The sequence below is a fragment of the Dysidea avara genome, chromosome 10 (genome assembly GCF_963678975.1).
Source record: "Dysidea avara chromosome 10, odDysAvar1.4, whole genome shotgun sequence".
NCBI lineage: Eukaryota > Metazoa > Porifera > Demospongiae > Dictyoceratida > Dysideidae > Dysidea > Dysidea avara.
This window is the reverse complement of record NC_089281.1, coordinates 18,604,123-18,628,194: the sequence shown is the minus strand read 5'-3', so window position 1 is coordinate 18,628,194 and position 24,072 is coordinate 18,604,123. Positions and strand designations below refer to the sequence as shown.

At 37.6% G+C, this 24,072-nt stretch overlaps 1 protein-coding gene across 2 annotated transcripts; it reads right to left on the bottom strand.

Annotated features, from left to right (window-relative positions):
* Window positions 1-528: 528 nt before the first annotated feature.
* Window positions 529-24,068, bottom strand: LOC136236558 (DAZ-associated protein 2-like). Of its 2 annotated transcripts, XM_066026776.1 has the most exons (10): window positions 23,917-24,068; window positions 19,970-20,071; window positions 12,067-12,108; window positions 11,784-12,011; window positions 10,729-10,820; window positions 7,263-7,632; window positions 5,801-5,863; window positions 3,361-3,407; window positions 3,242-3,310; window positions 529-804 (listed from the first exon to the last, which is right to left on the bottom strand). In XM_066026776.1, the coding sequence occupies exons 6-10, from the start codon at window positions 7,276-7,278 to the stop codon at window positions 670-672; spliced, it is 330 nt and encodes a 109-aa protein (XP_065882848.1). In that variant the 5' UTR covers window positions 7,279-7,632; window positions 10,729-10,820; window positions 11,784-12,011; window positions 12,067-12,108; window positions 19,970-20,071; window positions 23,917-24,068; the 3' UTR covers window positions 529-669. The 2 variants fall into 2 exon arrangements, with proteins under 2 accessions (XP_065882848.1, XP_065882849.1); XM_066026777.1 differs by lacking the exons at window positions 10,729-10,820; window positions 11,784-12,011; window positions 12,067-12,108; window positions 19,970-20,071; window positions 23,917-24,068 and adding an exon at window positions 9,584-9,822.
* Window positions 24,069-24,072: the final 4 nt, after the last annotated feature.

The window sequence follows — 24,072 nt, the reverse complement described above, 5'->3', positions numbered from 1 at the left end:
TTACACTCCTACTATTGGGACTAATTAATGTATGGCAAACCAAATCACTATGTGATTAATAACGTAATCTGCCATCATGCATGTACTGATACATATATATGAGTATAGTTCCCATGGCAACAGGCTACATACTAGCCCTAATTACTAGCTACTGTTTGGTGTTTTTTTTTGAGTGAATTCAGCATGAAATGCAATTATTGTTAGTGGTTTTACGTAGCTGATAAATAGGGAATCAGAGTAGTTCTCTATTGGCCACTGTTATTCATACATCAAAACACAAAACGAATTTATTATTTGGGCTATTACTGTACAACTTCAAAATGAAGATGGCATACAGATAAATCACAAAAGTACAGTAAATTGAAAGGGACTTTAACATAGTTCACACTACTGGAGTTATGATGGATTCTGTTATTCAGAACCTCAACAGATGTTTTAGTTGTTACTTCAATGCTCGCTTTGATGTTTATGTAATTGGACCCCTTTTCACAAATCTGGTCATATTTATCTCCGTGATGCAAACATATGTAATGATGAATTATTTATCTTTAAACAAAAAACTGCCAACTTTATAAAACACTCACACACAGTTACTAAAGCATACAAGTTGCTCGTAGTACAAAACACCAGTCAGTCTAGCTATATAAACAATATACAAGTGTTAATCCATCACATTAAGCCAGACCAAGTTGCTCCACCATCTTCCCCCATCATACTACTGGCCTTCTGTTGTGTCATCACCACTGGCTTGCCTTGAGCTGCTGCTATTTGTGCTGGAGTAGGGGCTACCCCTGGGGGAGGAGGCTGTGAAGACAATGAGATAAGCATGTCACTTTAAATCTAAATTTGGACAACATTATAAGTACTTAATTCAACAACATAATATTGTAGCAATTTTCATTGATCAAGTAAATATTGTGATCAGATCTACGAAAACCTAACACAATCATGCAAGCCCAAATTTACAGCACAAAGAATTCATTTCAGTGACCTATATGCAACAATCTCAACAAAATCCTGTCTATAAGTATGTAGGCATTGAGCTGGATCCTCAAAAACATTTAATAACTCATGGATGTGATTATACACCATCTTGAAATTTTGCTCGTTTGTAGTACTGCTTGACCCACTAAAAATACTTTTTGTTCAAATATCCGACATAATATTTACAGCCAATCAAAATTTTCACCACACATTTCCTACGAGGAAGCCATAAAGTGCAGTGTCCATTACAACCCTTTCCTGAACTTGTAGTGGAGCCAAACTGTACATGTCTGTTGTTGACAACTTTGTTGTTGCCACTAATCATCTGGTTGGCTGAAATGTTAACTCTGTTGAGAAAAAAATCCACTTTTAGTTTTAGCTGTTTTTCAGGATCCAGCTCAACTTGTACATACTATAGTTTGCACAAACATACTTTTTTAAGTGAAATGTATGCTACAAAGAAAAAATAGAATCAAGTTTTAATTACATCATTACCCTGGGAAGCAAGTTTCAAAACCTATACACATCATCTTATTCTCCTACTCATAGAAAGTTCGAATACCTTTGTTTAGGCCCAATAGTATGCATATCACATGTGTTTGTTTACAATGCTGCAAAAGACACAAAATTGTTGTCATTTCATCATTTAAAACATCTTCATACTTGCATGCACAGCCTAAACTGTATTTCAATTGATTTGCCAATTTGTGGTGAGCATTTTAAGCCAAATATCAACTCTATGGATCAATGCAAACAGAAGTTATGGCTGTAAATAAATAGTTGTTGTACAAATCAATTTCTTTGCTCTTCCAACTGTCCACTGCTATGATCTAAAACTATTCAACATAATGGACCTTATCTGCATTGACATCACAACATAAAATGGCAGCAATAGTATGGGGACTTTGTACAGAGGGGTATTGGGAGAGGTGGTGGTTTATAATATATTCCAGCAGGGGCCAAGGTGGGTCATACTGTACATACATACTTACAGAGTTGGGGTCATTACTCTAAAAATGTAACTAGTTACATATTACTCATTACTTACTGAAAAAAGTAACAAGTTACATATTACTCGCTAACCTGAGGGCTGTAACTAGTAATAATATTACACATTACATTTGTTCGTAACAAACTATAAAGTAAGTCCAACCTTCTAAATACAAGCTACACTACTATACCTACGACTACAAGTAACACGAGAGAGACACGTGTTTCTCTGGTGTAGTTCAGCCACAAATACATACATTGTTGTCGTATCTTGGTCTAAAGGGCACTCCCCATACACTATCATATTTTGTTCATGCTTATAATGCTATCTCCAGTCTTGTCTGGACCCAAAATGCAATCAATCACATGCCTGGATACAATGCACCTTAAAAGGAAGTAATGTGTTACATTTGTTACAATTTCCGGATGCAATATCCGTTACATATTACTCACTACTTTGTCATGTAATGTGTTATATTACTCATTACTGTAAAAGCAACATTATTATGTAACACGTTACCCCCAACTCTGCATACTTACAATACAAACACATGCTATTTTGTATCCATATCAGAAGTTTGGTCTGGTTTTGCTAGATGAGTGTATTTCCTATCGCCACAACATACTAGTTCATTATCCAATAGTTCCGCCACAAACACAGTTCATTTTTTGCTACTGCGTGATGAACTATCACAGCCATTTTGTCACATTTCATCCATGTGGTAAGGTGCATAGGCTGAAATTTTGGTAACCCATTGACACTGCAGATAATGCTGAGACAATAAAAATTTCAGAAATTGTGCAAACTATTTGTCACACTACAGTGGGTCCTCAGTTATAATGTGTTTGTACAAAATGAAGGAACAAGCTTAATTTCACCAATTAATTTATAATTATTTAGATCAACCTTAGAGAGTTGGTTTACGAACAACCTTAGAGAAATGGTTGACAAGCATCAATCAACCTGAAACCAAATGCCAAATGACTGTTCTATTAGAGTATTTTTAAGTTGACAGGTGTAGGAAAGCTCTATATCAAAGGAATGGCTCTTTGATTTTTACATAAGTTTCAATTATACAGACACTCTTACAAACACGTGAAGTGTTTGGATAACAGATGACAAAAGTTTGAGTAGCTAAGGATCCACTTATAAAGTCTCTGTAATTCACTTTTTCCTATTATCATTGTATAAATCAATTATCCAGCAAATAGATACTGTACAATATTCCAGTACTATTTATGGTACTAACTCTACAGCTTAACTCACTGGAATGGTGGCAGGCTTGTTTGGGTCAAACCGAGCACCGGCAGCATATTGACCTTGTACAGTAACAGACTATAAAATACAACAATAAACCATGGGTGATAAGCACCTTATAATCTTACCGGTTTTTGAGTCCTTTGACCTGGGTAAGTAGCTGGACTCTGAATAGCTAGTGGAAAAGATCAAAATATAGTGACTAACATCAACTACATCCCAGCCAATAGTACGGCAGACTTAACCCTTAAACCCACTTTGGGAAACGTGTGCTATACCATATAGGCATGCATGCTGACATTAGGTAATGTTTGATACAGTTTTTATTAATTAGACACTGGAGAACAGCAACAGTACACTTATAGCAACAGAAATGATGAACAGTCACAGAAGGTACAATAATTATTATACAGTAATGAAAAGCATCTTGGTACTATGAGCTTGAGATACTCTAATAAAACAGTCATTGCAATATGAAATATCCTAATAGAACAGTCATGTATACCTAGGAATGTTACAGTTATCTTATGAGCATAGTGAATCCTCAGTTATCTGTACACCTTCACTCCAGACAAAGTGTTCAGATAAGTGGATTTGTTTAGATAAGTAAATTTTGATCAATTTAAGTCCATTAAATTTATTTACAGCATTTTTCAATTACTCTAATAAAACACACATGTAATAAATGCTTAAACGCTCTAATAGAACAGTCATTTTTGGAGTACAGTGTTCAGAAGCTGAGGTTGAGATGCACTGTACATAATAGCTCACTGTAAGCCTTGAAATTTGAATGTAATAATGTAGAGCAACACAGACAATTAGGATTCTAATGTGCCTGTATATAATATGCTTGTGATGAGAAGAGCTTCCACTCTTCTGTAGGTCTGTGCAAACACTACAAGTCCTAAATTGTGTACGTTGACAAATACATTTATGAAATTAAAACATCGTGTGTGATGAAGGTGTCCAAAAGTAAATGTTATGACTGATCATTGGTACTGGAGCTTACAAGGGTTTACTACATGGGCTGAATACAAACCCACCATGATTGCAAAGTTCTGTATCTAATACTGACAAACACTGGGTTGAGTACTGTAGCCATTGAAAAATGCACAATCTACATATTTCAATCGCGTCAGTACTTAAAGCTCAAATCAATACATTGTTTGTATTTGCATGTGTTTATTGTTTGTTGCTTAATTGTGCAAATGACTCAATATGATGTAACACCTTGATGAATTAGCAGCCAGTTCATGAACACAATGAGCTAACTTGTGTATTTGACTTATTCAAGTTATGATCCATTAATTAACTACTTTCAGACTGGTGTTGTACAAGTCTCATCTACTGTTTAGCATTATAAAGGATATTAAACATACAACTACAAAGGACAATTGTAAACTTTTCCCAAGAGAGTGAACATTTCAGCCAACCAGATGATTAATGTGACAGTGAAGGTGCCAACAACAGACACGTACAGTTTGGCTCCATTACAAATTCAGGGAAGGGTTGTAATGAACATTGCACTTTTATGGCTTCTCATAGAAATGTATGGTGCAAATTTGGATTGGCTGTAAATATTACTTCAGACATTTGAATGATGAAATATTTTTAGCGAGTCAAGCAAAGAGTCAAGCAAAGAGCCAAGTTTCAAGATCATGTGTAATTGCATCCATGAGTTATTAAATGTTTTTGAGGATCCAGCTCAACATGTACGTACATGTATAGTCGAGCACACAAAATGTAGCCCTTGGCACACACCTCATTAATCCAGGTCACATCTGGGTCAGCATTAGTGGTTTCTGATCACATGATATCATAATATTTGTTACTAAAGTCATCCCAACATGACTCAGCGTGGCTGACAACAATGATATCACATTGTCACAAGGTAATATGATGTAATAAGTTAGTCCAAAGCTTTTAGACATATTGTATCAGCTGAGTCATGTTGATGACCTCAGTAACAACTAGTGTGATGTCATCATGTGATCAAAGTTTGCAACAGAATGTCCCTCAAGTTGCTATTCTAAATCGAGATTTAGTGGTCAGGACCAAGGTTTCTATTACGTCATCCTAACACTTCCCCTTAGTCTTTTTTTTTTTGTCCAAGATACTATTTTACACATTCTTTTCATAAGTAATGCAATACACAGGGAACCTTAAGACCTGTGATCTATGGAGTGGTCTCCTTCACAAACATTATTCTCTCACCAGAAAACTTTAAACCAAGAGTTTATATTGCAAAGTATTATTTAAAGTCTTGCTATACTTGTGTGGGTGTAGATGGGTACAATAATTTCACTACAATCCGAAGGCTCAGCTATAAATTATAAGGTACAGAACATTGTGATACTTCAATACTAATTCAAAATTTTAATGTTTGGGGTAAACAACTGCACACAACACACTACATGTGCACACACACCCACGCACGCACGCACACACCCACGCACGCACGCACACACACACACACACACACACACACACACTCACACACACACACACACACACACACACACACACACACAAACATGTACACACTACACAGATAATTAATATACTTACGTTGAATACTATAAGGTGGAGGAGCATGTGATGGATGCGGTGGAGCAGACGGCTGTGGGGATCCTATAATAAACAACACACCAGTAGTTGTGTAGCATCCTACTGAAGTCCACCATTAACTAATATAGGTTACTAGATAATGAAGAGCTCCACCATTGAGGCTGCATTACATTACAAGCATCAATAGTTATGGAAAGTAGAAGCAAATGATTGACAAATTCTCCATCTACAGCACTCAAAGCAATTGACAATAGACAGGACCAATTTATAATATGAGTGGAGCACAATCGGGCTACATTCAAAGTTGCACTTACAAACTTTGATAAATGCATCCATAAAATTGCAGGTGCTAAAAATTACTAAATACGTAGCTACCCAGACTGTTCAATACTGGTACTGGGGTGCTGGTAGTCTCATACCAGGACTATGCTACTGGTAGGATGTAAATGATACCCAAAACATTCAGAAATGTCACTGCAGTAAATTCGTGAGAATATTATGCTCTTGTGCCATTATCAGAAAAATGTACCCTACTCACATACGTACAAATCAGTCCTTATAAAAATAATGATATTCAATGTTCGTTCTTAAATGATGTTAATGAATCAGCGTTTTGCTGTTCCAGTACTTCATTTGAAAAATGAGTAGGGATGGTACTCCAATATACCCTGCACATCCTCAGTTAAAGTCAAAATATAAGCCTTGACCCATGACTTGCACTAAAATCAGTGCTTGACTCTTGACCGAATTCTTATAAAATTATGGCTACGTTGTAATTCAAATATGTACACTTTTGAAACGAAGCTTGTCTTATGACCTACTGCAAATTTCTTGATTGACTTTTGTTGTGACCGAGGACGAGATCAGAGTACACACAGAAAAAAATTTGATACCAATATTGGGAATTGTTCAATGTTTACATCGGTATTTCAAACAATACCAATATTGGCCGATATTTTTATTCCTTGAAATCCCAATGTAAACATTGGTATTGCTGAACAATTCCCAATATCGGTATCAGAAATTTTTTTTACTATGACAGAAAGGAGTAGAGTGCAACCCACTTGTAATTTGGAGTTTTTTTTTAGTGAAGACTGCTCAGTATAAAAATACCCTGAGAAACGTACAGCTATTACAGACACATAATTACAAACATAAAATTGACTTATATAAAGATTTAAAATCCGTCAGTTTCCTTACTACATAAGGTGTGGGATTTAGATGCTGGACAAAAGTATGGACTAAACACAGGAAACATGAAAGGAAAGGCGAACTGTTGATCCTTGGTACAATTCAATGGCCAGCCTGGCGTATATTTGCTGGTTCACCTCATCATTATCTATGACCTCATGGAGAAGATCTATGTATGATGCTCTATTTAAATGCTAATTATCTCGCGAGGTGTATGATTTTGTGCATGTGTTGTGACTGCATGCAGTATAGTCTACACACTGAAGCTTACCAGATTTTCCTGACATCTTTTGTGAGGTGCGCGAATAAATGACAACTGGGACAACTCGTGACGATATAACTCGGTAGTATCACACCCGTATACTATAATACATTCGTCTACCGGTAGTAATCCCTCCGTATACTACAGATACACTAAATCTCTTTAATACGCATATTGGCGGCATTGCATAGCATATTTCATAGCAAACATATACAATTAATGATAAAAATTTGAATCACGATGTCGTTTAGTATCAGTACCATATGTAGCCTCCATCAGACCCCATGAGACTATCAGATTTGTTTTGTGTCATCACTACTTGTTGACCTTGTTGTGCCGCCAATTGTGCCGCAGTGGGAGCACATCCAGGGGGTGGGGGCTAGAGGTAAACATTCAAAAGACACAATTACAAATACCTCAGACACGTGTGACTATACGTGCAAAATGCACAGTACAAACGTGGCAAGGAAGTTATTATAAACCAAACATATAACATACAAGACAAACACATAAACATTTTAGAACAAGGTCCAGAGAAAGCAGTCCGGCCAGTGACTACTTTTCAGCATTAATTTTAAAAATGTATATCCAAGTGGCTGATAGGCACTGGCCGATTATGCTGGCGTGTTTTTGGGAATAATAGATGTCTAAAGCATCATGTGATATAATGCCAGTAGAACACACTGTTAAATCCTTCTCCGTGACAATCAGTCATGGAAAAGATTGAAACACTCTAATAGAACGGTACCCTAATAGAGCACTCAAGTTTTTTTTTTACTGATTTATTAGTCAACCGCTTTATGAAGCTAGCAAATAGCTACGAAATATAAATAGCTTTGTATGGAAGTGTACATAACTGGATGAATATTTGTTTGTGCATGTGGAGCACTGCAGCATAGCATGATAGGGTAAGTTTAAGCATATACTGTAGCTTAGTGCTTAGCCAGCTATTCACTGAGTTGTGACTTCCATCATATTAAAATTAGTTATATAGCTATCAGTTTCAAATGTTAGATTCATGCTGCGGGAATATAGTAGTTATAACAAAAGGGAAACATACTGTATTTACATGTGTTACAACTGTATAATGTAAGAAGTTAATGTGAACACATGATGTAGCAACATACCGCCACAGTGAGTTTATTAATACACACAAGATTATAGTAAAATAATGTGCTAGGGAATTTACAGCTGAAAATTGTCTCAGATTTAATCTCAGAGCATGAAATTTTCCTGATGAAGCATGCCCCCAGACCCCCTAGCATTCACACAACAAAGTGCTCAGCATTTCGTAGTATGTACCCTGGCCTTGGCCTGTAGAATTGCTTTCTCCGGCCCTGTAGAATGAATATCTAAATTGATAATATCATATACAATATGATAGTACCGTATAGTAGGAACCACAAAAGTGTGGGCGTGGCCCACAAAAAAATTCCATGAAAAACCAGCTTAAATTTACCCTGGCGACAATGAGGCAGTATTGGTTAGGTAAAACTAAGCCCAAACAAGAGATCCTGGGTGTTTGGGGATCATGTGCAAGTTCATTAGTGCAGTGGATAGGTTCCTGGGTAATGGAGCAGTCTGGAGATAATAGGGCCACCCAATTTTTTATTCAGAAGGTTGCTATTGATGTTCAACGTGGCAATGCTGCATCAGTAATAGCAACGATACCATCAACACAGGATTGGACTTTTCTGCTCACAGTTTGAGCTAGGCAAAGACGTTAATTTATTTGAAATGCACTGTATTTGTATTTATACTTCAATGTCTATCAGGATTGAGCTTTCTGATCGACCTGAAATGCTTTCAACAAGTTGCTACAGACTTCTTTTAAGTTATTAAACGGAATTTTCTACGACTGCCTGACTGACTGATACCTTCAGACAAGCACAACTCGATAACGGCTAAGGCTACCGGCTTGATTTTTTCACTGTTCAAAGTTGCTTCAGCCCGAGAGGTGTCTTTTGGCATACCGCAGAACGTACAACACATTCTTCGTGGACTTACCAGTATCCTCCGTTGTGTATAATTCATTTTGGCTGACAGCGAAAGGTGTCGATATGGTGGTAGCACGTGATGGCTTCCCTGGCTTCGTAACATAAATTGTCCATATATCTTAGTGGTTACTAGTGATGCACCGATACCACTTTTTCACTACCGATCCGATACCAATACTTTGTCCCACGGGCATTTCTCACAAGAAACAGTTAGTGATTTAGCTTACTAAACTCATTTGCTAATCCCATCAACTGCAGTTTGCTGGTTTTGTGGCTATCAATTACACACAAAGATAAGTTTATGTCTTCAATGAATCTTATTTCGTGGCTTACTTCAGTTTCCACTGTACTAATAATGCTAGTAGCTGGCTTCTTTTAAGGAATTCATGGCTTATATCAGCTTTTGCTCAACTCTGTTCAATGCGCTATGTATGCCGCCATCTTGATAAGTAATTAAATGACATCACTTTTAAAGTATCGGTTGGTATTGGGCATTTATAGCTTTACCGATACAAGTCCGATACCGCCAAAATAGGGCCGATACCGATACTAGTATAGGTATCGGTGCATCACTAATGGTTACTTTGATTGCAGAGGTGCTTTTCAAACAGTTCTTGATTTGTAATGCTGTGTAACGAGTTGAAGAACGTAGCTGACAATGAAGCGTAATGGATACTTCACTTTTCAGATGATAATTGGTAGCTGGGGTGCACAACACCTTTTTTTTTGGTACAGTATGCGTGAGTTCACCAGTCATAATTTTATTTTACAAACAAACAAGTACACAAAAATTGGAATTTTAAACTAGAGTAGAGACATCAATAAAAGTACTGAAACAAGCTGGAATAGTGCATAATACTAAATCACAGTAAAGCAATAAGAAGTGTTATATCCCTATTGTGCTTTTTTAATGATATCTTGAGCATAGTAGGGTTTACTGTGATTTAATATCATGTACTACTCCAGTTTGTTTCAGTACATTTTATCGATGTGCTATGGTCCCTACTCTAGTTGAAAAATCCAATGTTTTTGAGTACTTGTATACAGAGGGACTGGACTACTCCACAGATGGCTACATTACAGTCACTGGGCTATGTTTTTGACCAATGCAGGCAGGCAGGTCATTATTCATTACAATCATACAGGTACTTGACTGTTTTGTTAGAGTAAGAGCTGAATGCTCTATTGGATTGTAAAGCAATATCCAAAGGGAAAGGCTAAAGCCCCTTCTCTTGACAATGAGGTGGGTCTTCAACCCATCTATCTATGTAAGCAAGCTAGTTTATTAACAGTCTTTACACAGGGTGAAAAAACTTGCATGAAGTGAATAATGATGACCAAATTTAGTGAGACATAGCAATGTGGTTGGGCCACCAGAGATCTGAAGCATAACCCTAATTCCCTTTAACATGTGTAAAAATACAATGGGTTGTCTCTCAAATATCATACAGGGTACTTGTTCCATTAATTTCACTCACAGGAACATTGACTGGCCTTCCAGGAGTAAATCTAGCACCGGAATCAAACTGGCCATGAATAGCTGTCTGAGTTTGTGGCTGAGGTGGTGCTACTGTACAGAGGAAAAATAACAACAAGAAGTCAACACACTTCCCTTTCCTACTACATGATAGCCTGTACAACAAACATGCCAAATAATTGATGCAGTTATCTATTAAGATGGAAACCTCATTATAATAAAATCATGAAGCACACCATAGTTACTATGTTTGGGACCTACTTGACATAATCACTTATAATGGGGTGGTCTTATTTTAATGAGGTTCATAAAGTACTGTATACCTTACAGCCTGTTTATAGTACAGATTGCTCTGAATGAGATCAATTCAGTGCAATCTAGATCATTTTTGAGCACCGTTTATACAACAAAGGCCAAACCCCAAAAAAACTAAAACCCACAATGATACGTTTCATCAAAGTAGAGATTACTGATGGAGTTAAAGGATTTGTGCTCTTTTTTTGTACCAGGTTAGTAGGCATGATAAAGTCTTAAGTGTTGGCAACAACCTCTCAATTCTGTGGAGTTAGTTAACTATTCAATTGCACATGTACCGGCCTGTTTTTTTTTTGAGTGCTTGTGTTGTTTTTGAGGTTGTCCTTCCGTATCGTCACCTAAAAACTTTGCTGTTGCTTCATTTCATCATTACAGTCACCATTTTAGCTGTAGCTCTCCATATATAATCCGTTTATTAGAGCCAAATCGAACTGCAGGGCCGCATCTGCTTATGCTGGGTAAGTGGAGCAAACTAGATCGAACCAGACCCCCAACCCTAGCAGGTCCACTCTAGAGTGGTTCGACACGGTTCAGTCCAGCGTTCACACTAACTTGGAAATCGCTCTGATTCGAGATAGTTCAAACTAGGTGGCTAGTGTAAGCGGGCTGTTAGCTACAGTATGATTGGGATGGCCACTATAACAAATGAAGAGGATTACAACTATGACCACTACAATAGTCAAACAAGTTGTCCATTACTTATTCACATTTATCACACACTAGTGTCACTACATGTTATACCTGACTGTGAGTATCCCGGAGGAGGTGCAGGATAAGCACCCACCTGTTGGTAACCACCTTGAGCACCAGGTGGTGGTGGTGGATAAGCACCCCCTTGAGGTGGCGGATAAGCACCCCCTTGCGGTGGTGGATAAGCACCTGGTGGATAAGCACCTCCTAGTTGTGGTGAGTTTGAGCCAGGTAGTGAGGTATTTGTCGGATACGGTGCAGTCTGTTGCTGAGGGTAACCTATTGAATATTACACAACTCCACACATGATCAAATTATTCTATTCCTTTCTCACCTTGTCCTGCTGATGGCTGTCTGGGATAAGCTCCCACAGTCGCTGTAAAACAAGATAAAATGTACATAAAACATTTAACTTTCACGTGTTACAGTATTTAACACATAAAAGTACAGAAATATAATTTTTCATTACAACAGTAGTGAGTAAGATATATATTTTTTTCACCCTATGGCAGAGCTTATGATAAGAATTCTCTGTTGTCCTGCCACAATGTCCTGACAAACCAAAATCGGCCGGACAATTGCCAAAATTGACTGGACATGAGATGAATGTCCAACATGTCTACTGCAGCTTAGCAAATAAACATCATAGTGGTAAGACATCACATGCCTTACTGCAGCTGTTATGTGGTTAAAGTACACCAGTGGGTTGGCAAATGGTACATTTATGGTCACTCCCTTGGGTTGTAAGAATGTATACTATCTCCTGGCAACCAAGTGAATGTTATTGTTGATAGCATGCCAGCTCAGCCCTTAGGCTCCTTCTTTAAGCTTTGATGGGACACTGTGTCCGGACAAATTGCATTATGGTCAGACATCTATGCAATTTGACCGGATTTTGTCCGGTGACCGGATTTTGTCCGGTGTCCGGACGTTATCATAAGCTCTGCTATGGTCCCAGGAGATGCCTATTCGGTGGTGATAAGTAAGAGAAGTATGTGTAAGTAGTGAGCTATATTAGAGTGTATTACTTCAAAAACACAATATCATTGTGCACAGCAAAATGTTAATGGCGGCCCACTGGTGGATGTTTCCCTAGTTACACCCCACACACACTTAGTTGTTGATACAATCACTGGACTGGACTGGAATGCAATTTGACCGGATTTTGTCCGGTGTCCGGACGTTATCATAAGCTCTGCTATGGTCCCAGGAGATGCCTATTCGGTGGTGATAAGTAAGAGAAGTATGTGTAAGTAGTGAGCTATATTAGAGTGTATTACTTCAAAAACACAATATCATTGTGCACAGCAAAATGTTAATGGCGGCCCACTGGTGGATGTTTCCCTAGTTACACCCCACACACACTTAGTTGTTGATACAATCACTGGACTGGACTGGATTCAGGTATTTCCCTTCTATAACCAAATATTTGGGGAACTGGTTGTAAGTAAGCATAACATCATCTAGTATACATCATGTGTTAAATTCTTCTCAACTGATTCACTACCACCAACACTTGTTAGGATGCATATATATTTTGGGACTAACTATTTTCAGTGCATTTTAATGTCATCACAGTTGTTCTCTCAGAGGTATAATGAGCGATACTGTATCTGCAATGATATTTCGTGATGTTGCGAATACATCGCTTGATGTCACAAAACAAAATTGCCACCGAAATGTGGGGACTTTGTACAGAGAGGTATTGGGTGAGGTAGTGTTCTGCTATAATAGCACTTATACTAAAATCAAACAAGGACAAAGGTGAGACACAAACATATATATATACTATACTACGTGTATTCGTGCATGCATTGAAGAAATTTGTCTGCTTTCACCAAATGAACCCATTTTGCATCGTCAAAATACTGTTTACCATGCACAAACCTTTATCCCTAAAATACAAATACTACATCTTACCTTTATTATGCCTAGTATCACGTGGCCAGACCGCTTTTTCTCCACACGGCACTTATCAATTGGAAATTATAAGCGTCTGATCCGAAAAAGGGTTTGGAACGGTTAGCATAAGCAACTCGTTTCTAACACCCCCAATCACCATGGAGGGTGTTAATGAATTCCAACAAGCCTTCGCCCACACAGATTCTGTAGGTTTCGTGTGCTACCTAAAGTGAAGCATGGATTTTTCTTCCGCTGTCACAAAAGTGACTCACACCATGGGATTACAGTCTCTAAAGCCTAAGCAGGTACTGTGCGTATAAAATAGCTACCTCATTTTTACCTTACCATTTGTAGCTGGAAGCTATTCAGAGTTTTGTGGCTGGTAAAAACACCTTCGTGATCCTTCCAACGGGTTACAGAAAGCCCATAATTTATGGCATATTGCCAAGGGTTTTTGATTATATTCATGGTTAGTTTATACTATGAATTATGTAGTGATGAATGCAATGTAAATAATTTTAATCTTCATAGATAAAAATGGGAGCATAGTAGTCGTTGTAACTCCACTTTCTGCTTTAATGCTGGACCAAAAGAAGAAGTTTACCGACTTAGGTATAATAACTGAGTTTGTTGGAGGTGCCCAAGATGACGAAGCAGCTGTAGCAGCAGTCCTGCATCATCGGCAACAAGAAATTTAGGACCATGTTTCAGAAAGATGTTTATCAAGATAATTTGGTTGCACTGGTTGTTGATGAAGCTCACAATGTGAAGCTGTGGTACGTAACTTAATTGAGTATCATATGGTCTATGCATGCTAGGTTGTTTTCTATAGGGGAGATTCATTCAGGAAGTCTTTTTCAGAAATTGGGACACTATGTAGTATCCTACCAATGTCAGTAAACACTCTAGCCTTGATTGCTACAGCAACTAAACAAACTGTAGATTGTGTAGTAGAAAGACTGTCAATGAAAGAACCTGCTATGATAAGAGCCAATGTGGGACAGAGAAATATTAAACACATTGTCAAGCCACACATTAAGCAGACAGACCTTTGTGCACTGCTTAGCAAGGAGCTTCTGACCAGTCATACAAGCACACCAAAGACAGTTCTCTTTTGTAGAACTTTGTTGAATTGTGCAGATATTTATGGCAATTTAAAGAAGACTCTTGGAAGCAACATTACAGAGCCACCAGGTCTGCCTAATATGGTAGAATTCCGCTTGATAAACTTGTTTACAGCAGCCACAACTTCTTGAATGAGGGAAAAATACTAGAAGAATTTTGCAAGAACAATTCTACGCTTAGGCTGGTAATAGCTACAAGCGCATTTGGCTTGGGTGTGGATTGTGGTGATATCATCAGAATAATTAATTGGGGTGCACCTTGCACACATTAGAAGAGCTTCTACAGGAAACTGGAATGGCAGGGAGAAATGGTGCACCATCAGAAGCTATTTTATATTCCTTCAATATAACACAAAGGCAATGAAGGAGTACTTAGTTAATGCAAGTTTATGTCGTCATCAGTTGCTCCTGTCTAATTTCATGTTTAGTGAAGATACAGTGGCTTTAAAATATTGTCGATGTTGTGATATATGCAGCATCTTGTGTGATTGTTCAGACTGTGTTTAAATTATTTTCTGTCAAGATATAATAAGATTTTTCATTAATACACATCTATAATTAATCAACTTCTGTTTTACCCAATCAGTAATGTTTTCCCATTTTAATATTTTTAAGGAATGGATTGCTTTTATAGCCACTCAGCAAGCGGTTTTCTTGAAAGAAAAAAAAAACTTTTCATCTTGTATTTGTTTGAGAATTTTTCAATGTCTTTTTCAAATGACGGTACTAACTGTGTCCTTTATTGGGTGTAGCCCCAGCTTCTGCTTGGAAGGCTTGACACACATGCTCAACAAGAGAAAGTAATTTGGCAACACGAATAATGGCACTGGGTTTTGCATTAGAATGCAAATTCCCCATCATAGACTTCAGCCTGTGATTAAGATGTTCCATATGTAAATCTATTGGAATGTTGCATGAACTTGCATCCTTGTCTACCGTGTGTGTTCACAGTTCGACTCCACATCAGTTTACTAGCTTTTCTTTGTGATAAAAATTTTGTTTGAGCAAGTAGTATAAAAGCCTCCTTAGAATTGTTATCGTAGCACTTATTTCCAATATTTCATGATGTGGTTCCCGTCACCTTCTTTAAAATAGAGTCATGAAAGCCATGCCATATTAAAGAAAATGTCAACAAGTCAGTGGCATAGTTATAAGCCATATCACTAGAAGTCTCATTCTCATTTACAGATACTGTTAGCTGTACTTCCTCATCCTCATCTACAGATACTGTTGGTCGTACTGCAATCTTCACAAACTTTTCGACAATTGCCTGGCACAGGCTAGACAGCAGTTGTAGGTCTGAGGTATACTTCTTGCAGCAGCAACAATTAAGTGCACGCATCACAACTAGCAAAAAATCTTCTGAAGCTTTTGTTTTGTGCTTTGGACCAGACCCCACTGCCGTGCAGTGCACAAGATGCTTGAGCTGTAAAGTGTACTTTTGCCATTAACTGTTGTCTTGGAGTAAAAGATTTTCCAGATGATCTACATGAAAACATGTAATGTACAGTGCTTTGAACAGTATGTTACCTCCACAAGACAAATTCTTGCATGCCAATCTGCACAAGTTGGTACAAATCCTGTTAACTTGTCTTCAACTAGTAAATGGGTATCTCGCAGTAACATAGCGCTTCAAGCATGAGCAACTGTCAACTGATCCACAAAAAGAAGCAGTTGAACCAACTTGGTGTCATCATACTCATACTCATATTTATCTACACAGGTTGTCCCAAGCATGCTATCTTCAAGTGTAGTGCTATAGCCCTTATTTCTCATGGTATACATATGTACCAATCAGCCATTTAATTTTGAGGCATAATAGGTTAGTAAAAGTATATAAAAATAGTGAACATGAATGTTAGATATAATTAGACACTGGAGAACAGCAACAGTACACTTATAGCAACAAAAATTATAACACTACAGAATAGTCACATAAGGTACAATATTGTTGTACAGTAATGTAAAGCATCTTGATACTTTGAGAATGAGATACTCTAATAAAACAGTTATAGCTGATATGAAATATCCTAATACAACAGTCATGTATACCTAGGAATGTTACAGTTATCTTATGAGCACAATGGAATACAGTGGATCCTCAGTTATCCATACATCTTCACTCCAGACAAAGCGTTCAGATATGTGGATTAGTTTAGATAAGTGAATTTTGATAAATTAAATTTATTTAAAGTAATGTTCAATTCCTCTAATGGAACACACAGGTAATAGGTAGCTTAAACACTCTATTAGAACAGTCATTTTTGCAGTTCCAGAACAGTGTTTAGTAAGCTGAGGTTCAGATGTACTGTACGTAATACACAAAAATTGGGCATTGTTCAAAACCATAGCTCACTGTGGTACATGATACTACACATTTAAGCATTGATCTATTAGAAATTTGAATGTAATAATTAGTGTTGCACCGATAATTGTACCGGTTATCGGAAAAACATATATCAGTTGCGTTTTTTTGTATATCAGTATCAGATCAACATCACGATGAAAAAAGCAGCAGGTACTGATAGATGTATGTAACTATTAGGGCTGGGACAAAGCTTCGAATGTTCGGTAGGTTCGAAGGTTAAGCAAACTTCGAATTATAAAACTATCCTTCGAAGCTTCATAATGCACTCATAACCTACAAAAAGAATTACGAATAAACATTCTGTTCTTTATTGCAGCAGCTTATTCACCTTGCACGATCAATGTTCGTCTTGTGCGATCGATGTCACCTGCCACACCCATTTTTAAGCCAATGAAAAGTTATCTTTCTACCATGGTAGAAGCCTTTAATGCCTTATAAAGTGATAGATAATGCATGAAAAACGTCCTTAAAGCTATTAGTTAGCATTTAACTATGCATGATTGCAGTATAGCGGACACGCCCATTTGCAATCGCTCGATCGCGTCATTCAAAACTGCTGCTATGCATTATCCAAATGCTTACAAACTTACAAAATAGGATTAGAAAGATAAAACTTAAACATAAATGCAAGAAAACCTACCAACACCGAAGCTTCGAATATTCGAATATTTTATTAGCGAATGTTCGAATATAAATTTCAAGCTTCGTCCCAGCCCTAGTAACTATGTTTTAGAGATACATGCTCATGTGTACCAAATGATGTTGTTACAAATACATTGGAGTTCTATAATTAAGCATGGACTCCATTTTGAACTCTAGCGGTGCCCAACTTATTGTCCCAAACCCTCTTGAGTACAGCAAATTTGTGAAAAGAACTACCGCATAGTAAAAAACTTTGGCAGTAAGAAACTCTGGCGAATAGTATTACAATTGTCAAAGTTTTTTTCCGCCAATTATTTTTAGCAATCACATGAGCAAATTGAGTAAGAAATCAATGCTACAAATATTTCAGTAAGGAGAAAAATAAGAAAGAAGATATTGTGAACACTCCATGCATGGGTATCGATGTATCGTACAAGGTAGCGTGCATGGACTTTTCCAAGAGTTCCCAATTGATTGTTGCGAGGTTCATTGTCTCACAAACATTGTTCTCGATATCACAAGAACCAAACGATGCTTACAATAGCTTGTACTAGTCTGGCAGCACCCGCCCCTTCACATAAAGGGTCACTCTAGCATTACGGAGTTGTAACAATGGAATGTAATTAAACAATGATGTCACAGCAAGAATGGAACATCTAACAGGCTGATAACATAACCAAGATTCTTTCCATATTGATTAGGCAGCTTTAGGAGTACATCAATTCTAACTACAAGGCCTTTTCACTACCTCCATCTTTTGTTCTTTTAAAGAACATCCTATTTGTGACTACAAGCAGCCTCAATCATATTTCATCTTCACAAAACTTTGTGAGAAACTCTTTTACGCATTACATAACTCCACAATATATATATATATATATATATATATATATATATATATATATATATATATATATTAAGGCTGAAACGAATAGTACGAATATTCGTTATTCGTTCGTTAAGAAATATTCGTATTCGTTAAATATTCGTTAATCGGATAATGTACACATTTAACCTTGAAAACATTTTGACAACTGAAAACTGTCTGTCATTTTAAAATATAATTTTTCATCTTAATAATACATGTAAAGGACTTTTCTTTTTTAACATTTAAAGTTTTAGTAGTAATCCAAGTGATTTTGTCCCTTTCGAGCACCTAATTATACAGAAAATTCTTAAAGAATAATTCGTTAATTCATTCGTTAATTTGAAGAATATTCGAATACCTAAAATTTAATATTCGTTTCACCCCTAATATATATGGTAACTCCAAAACAAATATTTAGCAATTACCAACAATGTAATCTGATTGGTGTTACCTGTTTTTGGTAACAAGCTACAAATTTTGAATGCTAGAGTGACCAGACCCTTCCTCTTTATGTGAAGGAGTGGGTGCTGCCAGACTAAGCTTGTACAGTCTCTAAAAGAAAAAAAGCTACCACTCAAATTCAACATTGCTTAATTAGCGCAAGTAGAAAGCTTCTTGCCAATTAGCTAATGGGAATGGCAACCGTTTCATTTGTGAGTCTTTGTCCCTTGCAGGCCCATACCCAGGGAAGGTCGAGGGGGGTCGGTTGACCCCCCTATTTCAAACTGGAAATTTTCCTTTTACTGTAAAATGATCTTATCAACGTGTTCTAGCATTCATTACACGCCTTCCATAACTGAACCGCGTGTGGCTCCCAGGTACTGGTATTAACAGAAACCACTTAAATACAAACAGTAGTTTTCTCTCTATCACTAAGGCTTCTATTATCCATCCACCATACTACACTGATCTCGCATTTCAATTAATTTCAATTGCAATTTGTTAAATATTTTCTAATAAGAGTCTGATGAACACCAGACTGAATGGACACTGCGCTATACTGTTAACTATAACACAAGTAAACCTGGCTTGTTGCATTCATTGATATGAATTCTAAAGTGCCAAGAATGTGAGCCTGTCATTACGGTTATCATCCATGTTTGGACAATGGTGAAATGCAAGGTTTAGCTTATAACACAATAAGATGACCCTGAGCAGTCTTAGAAATGATGGACTGTACATACAGTACACCATATTTTAATTTTGCAACAGTGGCCCATGTCGAGAGAAATTTGTGTTGATGTGAGAGAGAAGTTTATTTAATCAGTGCATGCATTCTGCATTTAAGCAATTTGAGGCTATTCACAGGACATTGAATAATGTACGGTCTTACTTCATCCACAGCATGAATATCAGCTCCTCTTTCTTCTATCATCATCTTCACTACATCCTCACTACAGGATTGCGCCGCAAAGTGTAGAGGTGTGAGGCCTAACTGTGGGAGACACAACACTACATGGCTTCACAGATACACTAAATGAATAAACATGTAAACAAACAATTGGATCATATGATCCCGTTATGATCATTCAAACACAATAATTTTATTTCAGTAGGTTTTGTTTTAATAACAAATACAGGACACCTACTATTATAGCGTCAAGTGATACATGTAACACTTCATCAGACAATATGTACTGAATTGTACAATACTCATTGAAAGAACATAACAAAACACTAACAATGTACAGTGTAGTAGTTAATTCAATCATACAATCACAATGTGGTAACTACCCTTTACATTACTGGAAAGATATATTGTACTACTCACTATTAACACTGACATGTGATCAGTTACTGTAGCTCGGTATACCTAGTTTTACAGTTTTACAAAAAGATGACATGTTTCTTGGGACAATACATTTTATAAAATTGAACTTTACATTTCCTTGTACTTGTGGAAATGAATTTCCTATAATCATTTTACATACAACAATCACACACACACCATCTCCCACCCACAGCTAGTGGAGTATGCGATCAAGAGGAACTGTCCTGTACTGTTTACCATCACAGGACGTCATGTTTTGTGTAGTTTACTGTCCATCATGTAGGGACAGAAGATGGCAGCCAGCATCCATGAATTTACAGTTTGATAGTGTGTAACATATAAAGGTGAAACCGTGCGACTTAACATGCTATATGATTTATGGTCCCTTATGCTGCTTACTTAAAATAACATGCATGACTTAAGGTGCTCTACTATGTCACAAAGCAAGTGCCATTATCAGTACAAGGATTTGTGGATTAATTGTTATAACTGGTACTGTACCAACTTTGACCAATCATTGAACACTTAACTGTCTCATCACTAGAAATTGCAGGATTTAGTTTAATGTGTCTGTGCAAGACACTGATTATTTAAAACTGCTCCATAACAAGACTAGCAAAGCAGCAAAACTTCCCGTGGATTGAACTATCACTTTGTAGCACTGGAGACACTAATCACATGTACCAAGTGTGAATTACATCATTATACAGCGACGCTATGAGTGGTGATGCAAAAAGTGCACAACTTAGGCCACTCCAAACAAATTTTCTGTTTCCCGTCCACTACCCAGGCATATCTGCATGGGAGCAGGTGGTCTATATTCATTATTTCATTATGAGATTAGCAGCTCTTCAATCCATGCACAACCATAGCAAGCTACATGAAAGCATACTTAAGCTTGCACCTTGATCATTTATAGTTGCAAGAACAGCACAAAGGTGAATTTGTGCTGACTTGATAGCACACTGACATGTGAGCTGGCAATTTTCAAACTCGGTTTTTACTGAGCCTGAGCATGTACATTACATAATGGAAGAATACGGAATAATGGAACATACAATGCTGACAGTAAAGAGATGTGGGCGTTGGACAGGAAACAGAGAATTTATTTGGAGCGGCCTAACACTATATACACAACTATAGAACTTTGCATGGGCGAGATTAAAGGAAAAAGTGTACTTTAAATTTCATACAGTACACTCTCAGCCAGCCAGCAGTGCTTCATGACCACAAAGAGTGCTTTATTGCACCGCAAAGAGTACTTTATTCGTTCAAAAAAGCACTCTTTACGGTGCAATAAAGCACTCTTTGTGGGGAACAAATAAAGCACTTTTTGCAGTGCAATAAAGCACTCTTTGTGGGCAATAAAGCACAGTTGCCCACGTGCCTTAGTGCAGGCTAATAGCCTGTGGGGCTCACGCCAGTACGACTAATCACCCACGCTGGTGAAGGCTGACAGCCTTGCCATGCTGAGTGATCATCACCCCAGCCAATATGAGATCTACCACTGGATTGCTTTTATAGACATACCTAAATGCTTTGATGATGGATGGGAGAAGGTAACGTTGCTGTTACGTTTGTTAATGTAAACGGACAAGTCCCGGAGATATCACAAAAGTATTTTGCCATGTGACTCACAATAGAATCGATTGTGGGTTGCAAGTAAAATCTGCCAAAATACACGATGAACGTCTTCCATGCCAAACTATGGTGAACTACGCGTGAGTTACTTTGTTAAACTAGTTTGTGTGCATTCAGGCTCCTAATAGTTCGTGCAACACGCGTATATGAAAAATAAAGCACTCAGTGCTTGGCCTCAATGCTAATAAAGCACTCGGCTTCGCCTCGTGCTTTATTAGCATCTCGGCCGCATGCCTTGTGCTTTATTTTTCATATAGCACTCGCAGCTATGCTTTAACATATACGTAGTGAACTAACTACCCCTTGGAGGAACAGCTACCACTTCCTATTACACCACCAGTTCATGATACAACACATGTACAGTACAATGTAATTAGGATCATGTAGCCATAGAAAACAGTACTTACTACTATTATGATTTAAAAATTGTAGCAACCCATTAGAAGCATTTTGGATTGCAGCATTTTGGGCTTGATTATACCCGGGGAGGGGGTAGGACAAGACCACGTGTACTACGAAGCACTAACAAAAATAATATTTTGTAGTCATAAATTAATTAATATTACACCGATTGTATATTGTAATCATTGATGACCGCTGTTACTGTTGACGTAAAAATACTAGTCATGACCACCACACATCGTCATCATTGTTAGTCTATTTACTCCATAACGGTAGTGTTTTTCTAACCGTTAATCACACCATTGCAAGCAAACTAAAAAATAGAACTAATATATATAATGTATTGAGCTCAATGTCCATTAACAAACAAACTAAACAAGTTGATGTTGTGCTACTTCTAAAAACCAGGCGCCGTGCAGCTAGCTAACTCATCTGAAATGAAGTTATTAACCAACTATATGTATTACATAGGTTTTTGGTTGTGCAATAATACATAATTAATTTATTATAATTCTCATATTTCATAATTCACGAAATTTTTGTAATTCTTTAATTACGTTGCTATGCGCTGCTAAGGAAGCGCCAGTTAAACAAACTGCTTTTATCAGCACTTTACGCACAGAAGTATCTTCTAAACTGTTTTATAGTTTAACTATCATGTTTTTTCCCACAAATTCTCTCGACAAAGCCTTAAAGCTGCTCTTCATTTTCATACCCGTAAGTATGCAACATTATTACACATTCACATGGTCTTGTCCTAGATCATAACCAATACTACCAAGGCACCATGAAGGTATTGTGAGGCTGGTTTCTGGCCAATTTCAAATCTGCATGATCTAATATACAGTACCGTCTTATGCACCTATCAATGTAATCCCCGACTACCACTAATACAGGCTGAGGTGAGGGAAGGTGGGGATTTGCATCACTGAAAATTACAATTCCCCACCTAGTGGGGAAATACTGGCGATGCAAACGCCTACCAAGTCTCGACCTGCAAACCCCAGGAATACTGGGACTTGTACGGTCATGTGGCATTGGTCCAGTAATGAGTTAGTTCGAGTGAATTCTAGTATGAACGTAATAGCTAGCACCCGAGACACTCCTTCCTAAACTGAAAGCACACACCTTTGCTGTCGGAGTGAGTTTTTAGTAAAGACAAATCCCCACTATGTGGGGGAAATCCCTCAGCCCGTATTAGTGGTAGTCGGGCATTACATTGATAGGTGCATTATTGTACGACTATACCCCATCAGTTCATTACAATACAAACACACAATGTAGTCAATTAGGGTTATGAAGCCATTTTGATTTATTACTAGGTAAAACCTGGGACATGGGACGAGGACATGGGACCTGTTACACATGCTAGTCGTAATTGGTCAAAGCTGTAAACGGACAGATCAAGCCTATCCCCACAGTCCTGCCAGCCTACTTTAATAGTGTCACGGCCACCAATAATCTACCTCAGTGGGAGGTCTTCTCTCCTTCCTTTCCACCATGAAGAAAGCGACCTGAGGGTCATGGTTCGCTGATTCTGCTGTGACCACTCCTCGGACCACTCTCTGAGGGCATCCGCTATTTGCCCTTTGTAAATTTGTTGTAAATGACGTAACTAAATC

Excerpts from the sequence above, each read along its gene's own strand:
- LOC136236558 (XM_066026776.1), bottom strand. Across the intron at positions 3,408-5,800 it reads TCCACCTTATAGTATTCAAC|CTATTCAGAGTCCAGCTACT; the intron begins GTAAGTATATTA and ends CTTTTCCACTAG. Across the intron at positions 805-3,241 it reads ACAAGCCTGCCACCATTCCA|CCTCCTCCCCCAGGGGTAGC; the intron begins GTGAGTTAAGCT and ends TTGTCTTCACAG.